Source organism: Mustela lutreola, chromosome 6, assembly GCF_030435805.1.
Source record: "Mustela lutreola isolate mMusLut2 chromosome 6, mMusLut2.pri, whole genome shotgun sequence".
Classification (NCBI taxonomy): domain Eukaryota; kingdom Metazoa; phylum Chordata; class Mammalia; order Carnivora; family Mustelidae; genus Mustela; species Mustela lutreola.
Window position 1 is genome coordinate 42,864,919 of NC_081295.1, and position 12,520 is coordinate 42,877,438.

The window sequence follows — 12,520 nt, forward strand, 5'->3', positions numbered from 1 at the left end:
AACATATTCCTCTGTCTGGCTTTCAACGTTCTCCAAAAACTATACCAACATGACTTATCCAAATTTATTTCTCACCACTTCTCAAAAAATAATCTTTTCCCTCTGTTCCTCTCTCTCTTCTTTTCCAATGATGACTCTGCTGCTGAGCTCCTTATCAATTTCCACCTTGACTATTTTAAAATAATCACTCGACCAATATCCTGCGTCCAGTTTGTGCTCTCATTTATTCCCTTTTTCTTCCTTCATTCACTGAACAACATACTATGCAAATGCCAGGATATAAAAATAGCTAGAATACAGTTCAAATCTCAAGAAATTTACAATCTAACAGAGAGAATACAGACGACCACATGTATACCTATTGACTTTAAGTACAATACTAAGGGCATAAGTAAAATCTGCGAAAATCCAAGGGAAAAAGCAATTCATTCTCCCCAAGGCGATGGGAGAAGACCTTCACTGTAAAGGTAAAATCCAATCACCCTGTTTGAGGACAAACATAATCTCCTAGGGGTGCCTGTGGAATACATTCCAGGCAACAGTGAAAAGCAAGAGCAGAGGATGATGGTATTAAAGACAATGACATAGCTGAAGAGTTTGGTTCAACTTCCCTCATATACACAGTGTAGGGAGATAGCAAGAGAGGAGCAGCAGAGGAAACTGGAAGATAAATGGATATATTCTGAAAAGTCTTACATCATATGGAAGGGAGTTTTTCCATGATCACCTCTGTAATAGAAGTGAGTCTTGGTAGGTGTTTAAGTGAGGGAAGCAAATATTGGGGGACGGAGACAGGGTGACAGTGATCAGATTTATATGTTAGAGACATGCCAATGAATCAGATAATAGGACTAAGTCCTAAACAATAGCAGTGGTGGTGAAAACAGAAAGACACAGACAATTCAAACCAAATCAACAGAGCTTGATGAATTATTAAATGTAGGGGCATTAGGACCCAGGCTGTCAAGAAGTTTTAAATGTCTGCTACTGAATAGACAGGGAGGCCTTTGTACAAAGGGAGAAACAAGTCTGTCTGAGAAAATAAGTTTGGCCTGCAATCTGCTGAAATGGGACCATCTGAGGAGGGTTCCAGCATGTGGCAGGATCTTTAGAGAGCACCAGAGCTTGGGTGAATGGTCAAGATCCCAGCAGAGGGCCATTTGGTCTAGCTCCCTTCATTCTGGTTCTGTTGTACTTACCAGGCAACCTTCTGATACTAAATTGAGCTTTTCAAACTGGGTTTGGTATTTTTATTATTTGGAAATTTTATTTTCAGCCTTAACTTGATAACCCAGAATTATGATAACCCAAAATTATCATTTTCCAGCCATCCTTTTCTGCATTTAGGAATCTTGCAGAATCGAATGAGGGTGGACAAAACAGATAAAATAAAACACTTGATGTTGTAAAGTTCAATGTTGTCTCTCATCCTCCCAAGGCCAGATCCCTGCCCCCACCTCCCGCACCCCGCCCCAGGCCTTGCCTCAACAGCCAGCCAGCCTATCTTTAACATCATTTTTAAACTACAGATATGAAAATCATGAACACTGAGAAGTAGGTCTCTTCGAAGTTTACCTTCATGATATATGTGGAGAAAGGATTTTGAAACATATTCATTTTATAAATAACATTTAACCTAAATAGAAAACGAATTATGAAAGCACCTTAAAAAGTCACCAAGGCAGGAAAAACTATATTAAATATAAACGATCCCCTTGTCATTAAAGCATGTTTAATGGTCCCACCACCTGGGAGTCTTTATTGTCCAGGAGTTGGTATTAGAAGTATGTAAAACAGTAATAAAACAATAGCTCTAAAATTCAGCTACCAGTAAAGCACATGGGCCCTAAACACAACTGCCAATGGACTCAGGCCGATAAGGCAAGGCAGCAGTAACGGGGACTGGACATGCCTGGCCTATGAAAGAGCACAGCTGTTGCTCATAGGAATGTTAGCCAAGTACTGTCAAATATTCTGATTTTTTTCTTCCAGTGGGTCAGAAATCCAGATTTTATGTAAAATTTCCAGATTTTTAAAATTCATCTGGACCTCTGCTCTATTCCAAATTAGCGAGGTCTTACAACACCTCAATTTAATCCATGTTAACATTTAATAGCTAATGAGGCTGCAAGTATTGACTAGACTTTAAAATTGTAATGTTTAACATTCAATAGGATTTTAGAAATAAATAAACTTCTATCTCAATCATAATCTTATAAATATATTAATATCTAAAGAGCATTACAATTTCAGTCCTCAATGTCGCCAAACTTTTTCTGGCAAATAAAAGCTGAGTGGACAGAGTTTTACTTTTCAATTTTAATACAATGCAAAATGTGTTACAGGAAACAACTTCTAGTTTTCTGTAGTAGGTTGAAGTGAATACACATGAGAATCCAGAAAGCACTCACACAACTGATGAATGTGCCAGACCCACAAAATTAACTAATTTTCAGGGACGCAAAGATACTTGTCAATATTGGCCTCCACTCATAACTTGGTGAGATCTCCTTCGAAAATTCACTCTGTAACTATGTCTCATCAACAGCTCTAGTTAAGTTCACCTTGACCCCAGAGGTGACTTTACCCTGTCCTCCACGGAGACCAGCTATATAAATCTGGGGCCTGGGCACTCGACTGCTGCCTTCTCTCTTAGACTGCGTGCCAACATCCTTGGGTGGGTACACCTGTGAACAATTTTCTCTTCTCATGTGACTGAGATCAGTTTGTACTGAGTGAGTAGCTTTCTGACGCAAATTGGCCTAAAAAGAAAGAGAATATACAGGAATTAGCCCATCTCTTAAAAAGCAAATAACATCAGTCTAATTTTTTCTCAATCCACAAAGAAATTAGCCCTCCAACACAGCATTTTTCTACAAAACATTAAAACATTAGAAAAACTAGAGCATTATAAAACCCTTTGCCAAGATGTAGAAAAATACATGAAAGGTTGAAAATGGTCCCAAAGAAAGAACATGCAGATTCAAACTTAACAGTGAGCTCAATTATTTATTAGTATAATCTTCTAATTCCTTCACTATTATACTTTGAGATTCATACCACTTGTATTTTCCTGCCATGCTTGGTTTATTGTTTTAAAAGACAGAAATTTAAGATTTCCTTTGTCTTTTTTAAATGGATCTCAGCCAAAACTTTTAATATAAAAAGTTCTAATGTCTTTAGGTTATATTTTACAGTATTCTACATCTTGCTTACTCTTTTCATGGATTACTAGTAAACATGAAGTTAAACAGATTACTCAGGCTGGGAAGCAAAGAGGAATTTAGAAAGAGGAGACTAGGATTTGCTGAAGCAATGACGAAGTCCAAGAGAAAAACTCAAAAGCATTAGAGACTGTGAGTTAAAAAGTAAAGACCTGGAATGAGAGGAAACATTTCAGATTTTGAGACACTGTGGGCAAGTGAGAACTGAAACCATTTTCCCCCCACACTGAGTTTTCTGTCTACATTAATACGACTTCACTATTCCATTGTCCTCATTAGCAGGATTTTACCATTCCAAGAGACCCCTGCCAAAGCAAATAACTTGTCTGACTACAGAACATCCTGAAAGACACACCTTCAGTCCTAAGCATCAATACAGACATTACGCCCTAACATTCTTTGCACCCCTGCCCCATAAATCTTCACCCTCGATTCCCATCAATGCTGAGCTCCTTTTTCATGATCTTTACCCAACCCAATTCAAGCCTTCATCCCTCCCCTGACCTTACCCTTGGCATTGAAAGACCTGCCTTCCACACAACACTCCCCATTCTCAATAAATTCTGACCTTCCTCTTCCCCCTCAAGACACTTCCAAGGCTCTCCTGAGGTGGTGGTCCCTACTACAGCTTTAAGTAATACACTCAGTTTTGTTCTATCAGCAGGTTGTACCAGTAATATATGGGGAGCTGGCATTCAACGTGATGCAATTCTACAGGGTAATTACTAGGTCTCCAGTGGAAAACAGAGTGAAGTGGAGGCTGAGAAATGGGACGAGAGGGCTTAATTAGTATGCAGTGCAGCCCCACTGAACACCCCAATCTCTTCCTATTTCTAGTCCAGACTTATGTTGGCACCTCTACCTCTCATATTCTATCCAGCCATCACTTCCCCTTCCCCTTTGCCTATTCATACCTCAGACCAACTTTCAAATGTCACTGAAGTCAACTTTTTTTAATTTAACCTTTTGTGTTTTCCAAAATTCATTGTTTAAGCACCACACCCAGTGCTCCATGCACTACATACCCTCCTTAATACCCACCACCAGGCTCACCCACCCTTCTCCCCTCAAAACCCTCAGTTTGTTTCTCAGAGTCCACAGTCTGTCACGGTTTGTCGCCCCCTCTGATTTCCCCCATCTTACTTCTCTCCATCTCCCAATGTCCTCTGTGTTATTTCTTATGCTCCACAAGTAAGTGAAGCCATATAATAATTGACTCTCTCTGCTTGACTTATTTCACTCAGCATAATCTCCTCCAGTCCCATCCATGTTGATACAAAAGTTGGGTATTCATCCTTTCTGATGGAGGCATAATACTCCATTGTATATATGGACCACATCTTCTTTATCCATTCATCTGCTGAAGGACATCTTGGTTCTTTCCACAGTTTGGCGACTGTGCCGATTGCTGCTATGATCATTGGGGTACATATGGCCCTTCTTTTCACTACATCTGTATCTTGGGGTAAATAGCTAGTAGTGCAACTGCAGGGTCATAGGGAAGTTCTATTTTTAATTTTTTGAGGAATCCCCACACTGTTTTCCAAAGTGGCTGCACCAACTTGCATTCCCACCAAAGGTGTAACAAAGTTCCCCTTTCTCCACATCCTTTTCAACATTTGTTGTTTCCTGTCTTGTTGATTTTGGCCATTCTAACTGGTGTAAGGTGGTATCTCAATGTGGTTTTGATTTGAATCAAATCAAATCTGTTAGCCATTTGTATGTCTTCTTTGGAGAAGTGTCTGTTCATGTCTTCTGCCCATTTTCTGACATGATAATCTGTTTTGGGGGTGTTGAGTTTGAGGAGTTCTTTATAGATCTTAGATATTAACCCTTCTGTACTGTCATTTCCAAATATCTTCTCCCATTCCATGGGTTGCCTCTTGGTTTTGTTGACTGTTACCCTTGCTGTGCAGAAACTTTTGATTTTGATGAAGTCCCAAAAGTTCATTTTCGCTTTTGTTTCCTTTACCTTTGGGGACATGCCTTGAAAGAAGTTGCCGTGGCCAATGTCGAAGAGGTTACCGCCTATGTTTTCCTCTAGGATTTTGATAGATTCCTGCCTCATATTGAGGTCTTTTATCCATTTCGAGTTTATCTTTGTGTATGGTGTGAGAAAATGGTCGAGTTTCATTCTTCTATACATAGCTGTCCAGTTTTTCCAGCACCATTTGTTAAAGAGACTGTTTTTTTTTTTTTTTCCCCCCAGTGGATTTTTTTTCTTGCTTTGTTGAAGATTATTTGACCACAAAGTTGAGGGTCCATATCTGGGCTCTCTACTCTGTTCCACTGGTCTATGTGTCTGTTTTTGTGCCAGTACCATGCTGTCTTGGTGATCATAGCTTTGTAGTAAAGCTTGATATCAGGCAATGTGATGCCCCCAGCTTTGTTTTTCTTTTTCAACGTTCCCTTAGCAATTCAGGGTCTCTTTTGGTTCCATACAAATTTTAGGATTGTTTGTTCCAACTCATTATTGTAGGGGATCTTAACACTCCAGTCTCAGTAATAGACAGATGATCCAAGCAGAAAATCAATAAAGAAACAAGAGCATTCAATGACACATTGGACTAGATGGACCTCATAGATATATACAGAACATCCCACCCTAAAACAATAGAATACTCATTCTTCTTGAGTGTACATGGACCTTTCTCCAGAATAGATCACATACTTGGTCACAAATCAGGGCTCAACCAATACCAAAAGACTGAGATTATTCCCTGCATATTCTCAGACCATAATGCTTTGAAACTGGAACTCAACCACAAGAAAAAAGTATGGAAGGACTGCAAACACTTGGAAGCAAAAGATCATCCTGCTTAAGAATGTTTGGATCAACTGGGAAATCAAAGAAGAACTTAAAAGAATTCATGGAAACCAATGAGGATTAAGGCATATTGCTCTAAAATCTAGGGGATACATCAAAGGTGGTCCTAAGGGTGAAATACATAGCCATCCAAGCCTCCCTCAAAAAAATGGAAAAATCCTGAATATACCAACTCTCTTTACGCTTTAAAGAACTGGAGAATCAACAACAAATTAAGCCAACCCCACATACAAGAAAGGAAATAATCAAGATTAGAGCAGAGATCACTGAGATAGAAACTACAGAAACAGTAGAACACATCAACGAAACTAGAAGCTGGTTTTTTGAAAGAATCAATAGGATTGATAAACCACTGGCCAAACTAATCCAAAAGAAAAGAGAAAGGACCCCAATTCATAAAATGATGAATGAAAAGGGAGCAAACATGACTAACACTATGGAAATAGAAACAATGATCAGAAATTATTACCAACAGTTATATGCCAGTAAGTTAAGAAACCTAGATGAAATGGATGCATTCCTAGAAACCTATAAACTTCCAAAACTGAATCAGGAAAAAATTGGCAACCCGAATAGACCAATATATAGTAACGAGATTGAAGCAGTTGATCAAAAGCCTCCCAAAAAACAAGGGCGCCTGGATGGCTTAGTCATTAAGCATCTCCCTTTGGCTCAGGTCATGATCCCAGGGTCCTGGGATCTGGCTCCTGGCTCAGCAGAGAGCTTGCTTCTCCCTCCTACTCTACCTGCTCCTCCCCCTGTTCGTACTCTCCATCTCTGTTAAATGAATAAATAAAACCTTAAAAACAAACAAACAAACAAAAAAAAAACCTCCCAAAACACAAGAATCCAGGACCTGATGGATTCCCTGGGGAATTCTATCAACCATTCAAAGAAGAAATAATACCTATTCTCCTGAAACTATTTCAAAAAACAGAAACAGAAAGAACACTTCCAGACTCTTTTTATGAAGCCAGCATCACCCTAATCCCAAACCAGGCAAAGACCCCACCGAAAAGGAGAACTTCAGACCAATATCTCTTATGAATATGGATGCGAAGATTCTCAACAAGATCCTAGCTAACAGGATCCAACAGTACATTAAAAAGATTATCCACCATGACCAGGTAGGATTTATCCATGGGATGCAAGGGTGGCTCAACATTTGCAAATCAAACAATTAATAGAACAAATCAATAAGAGAAGAGAGAAGAACCACATGGCCCTCTCAATTGATCCAGAAAAAAACATTTGACAAGATACAGCACCCGTTCCTAATTAAAACCCTTCAAAGTATAGGGATAGAGGGAACATTCCTGAACTTCATAAAATCTATCTATGAAAAACCCACAGTGAATATCATCCTCAATGCAGAAAAGCTTATGGTCTTCCCTTTGGGATCAAGAAAACAACAAGGATGCCCACTCTTACCATTGTTGTTCAACATAGTACTAGAAGTCCTAGCAACAGCAATCAGACAACAAAAAGAAATAAAAGGTATTCAACTTGGCAAAGAAGAAGTCAAACTCTCTCTCTTTGCAGATGAGTGATACTTTATATGGAAAACCCTGAAGACTCTACCCCCAAACTACTAGAACTCATACAGCAATTCAGTAATGTGGCAGGATACAAAATCAATGTATAGAAATCATTTGCTTTCTTATACACTAGCAATGAAAATATAGAAAGGGAAATTAGAAAACTGATTCCATTTACTAAAGCACCAAGAACTATAAGATACCTGGGAGTAAACCTAACCAAAGAGGTAAAGGATCTGTACTTGAGGAACTATAGAACACTCAAGAAAGGAATTGAAGAAGACACAAAAAGATGGAAGAGCATGCCATGCTCATGGATCAGAAGAATAAACACTGTTACAATGTCTATATTGTCTATACTTTCTATACTGTCTATACTGCCTATACTTTCAATGCCATCCTAATAAAAATTGCACCGGTATTTTTCAAAGAGCTGGAAGTCAACTTTTATTTCACTTCTGTTATACTACTTACTGAGAGGTACTGAAATATTTTTAGTGTATCCATGCACTTGCTAGAAGATTAGCTTCTGAAGAACAAAGTAGGGGTATCTATGTTACCTTGCATACGTCCGATGGGCTCAAGTGAGTTTAGTAAATAACAGAAAAGAACATGGGGTTGGAGCTTCATGAACTACAGAAGAGTAACTGGTAGCAATATTAATGGAACAAAAAGATCTAGAAGATATACTAGGAAGCTAATCCTTCCTCATCCCAGGAAATCAAGGGACTGAAAAGCTGCCACCAGAAAGGGGGGCAAGAAAAATGTCAAGGTTGGTGAAAAGCCTATAAAACACTGCATATACAAACGGACAAAGGCTATACCTTGTAAAACGATAGAACTCTCCCCCACAACCTCTGTAGCCATAGCTATCAGCACAGAACAGGCAGGATTTGGCCAGCTTCCTTATTTTTTTGCTGCCTCCACCTTTTAATTAAGGACTGACCAGAGAAAGCCCATGATACCCACCAAACTAATCACATAAGATCCCCCATTTTGTGTTAGCCCACCTCCAGTTTCCTCATGTCAACAACTTCTAATCAGAAAACTCTTTAAACCCTTCCCCTTTTTTTCACATCAAGCTCTCCCTCTTCTCCCACCTGCTTTGGAGCTTCTGCCAACTACAGGTGATGATGCTTGACTCCCTTGCTATAGCAAACTTTGAATAAATAGCCTCTGTTCCCATTTGGGTAAGCCTTTGTTTATTTCCACACCTGATTTCAATCAAAGAGATGGGCAAAATATACTAAGAAAAGGCTACAGATGTAAAAGAGTTTTCTTCATACTCTAAATACTTGTTTAAAATGATGAGGTACTATAGAAAGAGTTAATGGGAGGAATTCCACGGAGTCAGACATGGATGAGAGTTTCAAAGCCATGCTTTGAGGGCAGACACCTCTTATAATTAAAGTGACTGAGAATCAGAAGGATAAGAGAGCTCAGTGCGTATAGAGAAGATGTTGACAACAAGAGAGGACACTATCTGGGATATAATAGAGGTAATATTCTGCTCCTCAAAAAAACAAAAACAAAAACAAAAGACAAGGATATACTTCCATGATTAGAGGAAGCTGAGAGTGCTTTAAATACTAGACCCTCATAGATTAGCACAATATATGGGTATAGAAAGAGAGAGTGAGCAACTACCATTGTTATAGTTGCTGGATGGTATAATTTGAGAATTTTATAATTTGAGTTTCATCCTTCTCTATATGCTTAAAATTAGAAGGTAAAGGTACCTTCTTTACCTTACAAGGTAAAGCTGGCAAATTAATATGCAAAGAACTCGGTATACAACTCATTAGTTTATATAAATAAATTAAATTACTAGCTCTATGAGTAATGATACATTTGAGTTCCCCAACCTCTAGGTCTCGGCCTTAGTGCCATCTTGGAAAACCCTGCACCAAGCAAGTGGAGGAAGAAGCAATGTGGAGGCTGAAGTGAGAAAGATGAGGCAGAGGTCCAAGTAAACAGCTAGCTTGTACACCCATGGAAGCCACAGGAATAGACATAAGGAAAGCCAGAGGCCTGGGACACTGGTACTTTCTAGAACTTGATTCCGTGGATCTAGAATATCCATTGCCATTTGATCACAACCACCACCTTCAAGAGACCCACCTAGCTCATACCAAAACTGTCCCTTTTGGTCCTATAACCTGGACCTGTGACTTTTAGGATTAATTCTGTTTTCGTATGTGGCTGAATGTAACATATATACAATAAATCATCTCTTCCACTGTCTTAAAGAAAAAAGAATCCCCAACCTGTAAATAATTTTAGAAAATATTGTTACAAACCAATTTTATAGCTTTTCTTCTTAATTCCCATTCATTCCACTCATATGATCTCATAATTGTTGGTGGCAATATGTGCGTATCCGTCTGTGTGCTACTTTCAGACATTGTAATTGGTTTTATATGTTTGTCAACATCCTTCATCTAAAAAAATGAAGTTTTATAATTAGTACATATTTTTAAAATAAGCATTATTTAGGGATAACTAAAAATATTTAGCTATGACAAAAATATTAGAAAAACAAGAATTTTTAAACATGGAATATACTCATAAAGACAGCAGAGAAAATAAGCCTGTAGTAGTGAACTAAATGAGATAACTTTCCTGGGCATTATGGATTTCCTTGTACCTGACTTTGTGAAGTTAATATGGGAGGTATACTTTGGAAGGGGAAAACCAAATGTCACTCTTTCCTAAGTCAAATGCCCTTCTCAAAATTGGTAGCATAAGCGAATAGTTTGTTAAAAACTGACAGCTTAAAATAGCCATTAAATATTAAATATGAATCATATTTGTTTAAAATATCAAAACATCTTTAGGATATATCTTTTTTTAATGACAGTTGATAATGAGATTTTTAAAGTTTATTTATTTATAATCCCTACACCCAATGTGGAGCTCGAACTCATGACCCCAAGAAGAGAATCCCTTGCTCTACTGACTAAGCCAGGCAGGAGCCCCTAGGATATATCTTGAACCCAAACTATGCATACTCAGCATATTATCCAAGATGGTTTTGTTTTAGCTGGATATTTCGATTTTCTGCTGTGTTATTCACAACCTCACTATTAAAATATTAAATATTAACTCCAGGCTAAACAAGATATGATTATACTGTATATGAAACTGCTGGAGGGGGTGGTAGATGTCCAAAGAACTCAGATCACAGTAAAGAGAAGGGAGAGAAGACTGGATTTTTTTTTTATTATTCTGGTATAACAGTGTTATATATTAGTTTAGCTGTAGAATGCAGTGACTCAACAATTCTAAACATTACTCAGTGCTCCTCACAATAAGCTTACTCTTGATCTCCTTCACCTATTTTGCCCATCCCCCCACCCACCTCTGCTCTGACAACCACCAGATTGTTCTCTATATTTAAGAGTCTGTCCTTTTTTCTCTTTTCCCATTATTTTTGTCTCTTAAACTCCATACATGAATGAAATCATATGGTATTTATCTTTCTCTGACTGACTTATTTCACTTAGCCTAATATCCTCTTGATTCAACCATGTTGCAGCAAATGGCAAGATTTTATTCTTTTTTATGGCTCAGATAGATAGATAGATATATGCCACATCTCCTGTATCCATCCATTCAAGATCAACTTCTTACTCCAAGGGGCACCTGAGACGCTCAGTTGGGTAAGTATCTGCCTTCAGTTTGAGTCATGATCTCAGAAGCCTGAGATCAAAAGCCTCACTGGGTTCCCTGCTCAGCAGGAAGTCTGCCTCTCCTTTCCCATTTGCCTCCCCCTCCCCCGCCCCCACTCACGCTCCTTCTCTCACTTTCTCAATGAAGAAGAACTTAAATATAAATTCTTACTCCAAATCAAGCAACAGATAATCATTGATTGCCCTACCATTTAATATATCATTTTTGCCTTCAAAATGATGTTATGATATAATTAGAGAGATAAAAACATGCTGCAAGATGACTAGCAATATAATACAATTCAAGTAAATAGCTAGCAAATAATTATAAGAACTACAGCTCTGAAATATGAAAGTCACTGAGGAAGAGCTGGAACTTAAATATATAGAAGAGGAAAAACAAGACCAATTAAATGGCTGGGGGAGGGGAGGAATTGTACTTTAATGGAAAATTGTGCATGATCTACTTATAGCACACCTTTCTGATGATCTGATTCTAGCCTTTCACTGTCTTCGAGGAATCTTACAACTCTGTAAGTTATATATAAGTGGTAGCAAGGCCAAATAATTCTTGTCTATAGACACACAAATTCATAATTCCTTCAAGTTTTTTTTTATAGAACTTGGCAATGTAATTTTCAAATTTATAATGGAAAGTCAAGAGTCAAGTATAGCCAAGATTCTTTAGAAAGAGTGGCAGAACTTAGTCAACAGGTATTGAAACTTATAATAAAGCTCTAATAAGATATAGGTAGGGATTTTTTTTAACTGAAAAATTGAATAGAGAACCTAAAAATTACATCTGTGCATATAAGACACTGTAGATGTAGGGAAAGGACAGAGTATTGAACAAATAATCTGGGACAATTCACTACTCAAATGGAAAAAAAATTAAAATTAGATCTTCACCTTCCCCTAAACATAAAATCAAATCCAAGTCAATTAAAAACTTGGGTGTGAAAGGTAAATCCAGATTCATTGCAAGACAATGTAGGAGAATAATTTTATGATCTAAGATACTTGAGGATTTCTTAAACAAGACAGAAAAGTTAAAGACATGAGAGAAAAAAGATTAATAAAATACGTAACTTTCATTTGTGAAAAGACACCACAAAAGAATAAAAAATATAAAACTGGAAAAGCCTGGGCCAGTGGAACGCAATCGAGAGCCTAGAAACAAAACCCTTTCTGTAGGAGAATTGTTCATTCAATGGTGGTGTCGTCACACTGAGTGGCATCGTACTGAAAACCATATATTAT

General features: G+C 37.9%; 1 protein-coding gene across 4 annotated transcripts in view; it reads right to left on the reverse strand.

The window, feature by feature from the left end:
• Positions 1 to 2,304: 2,304 nt before the first annotated feature.
• Positions 2,305 to 12,520, reverse strand: part of CFAP206 (cilia and flagella associated protein 206) — a 33,015-nt gene continuing 22,799 nt past the window's right edge. For all 4 annotated transcript variants that reach the window (XM_059177130.1, XM_059177127.1, XM_059177131.1 and 1 more), the window contains exons 12-13: positions 9,890 to 10,030; positions 2,305 to 2,762 (exon numbers count right to left, since the gene is read on the reverse strand). In XM_059177130.1, the coding sequence (XP_059033113.1) occupies positions 2,532 to 2,762; positions 9,890 to 10,030 (372 nt within the window). In that variant the 3' untranslated portion in view covers positions 2,305 to 2,531. The remainder of the gene's footprint in view (positions 2,763 to 9,889; positions 10,031 to 12,520) is intronic.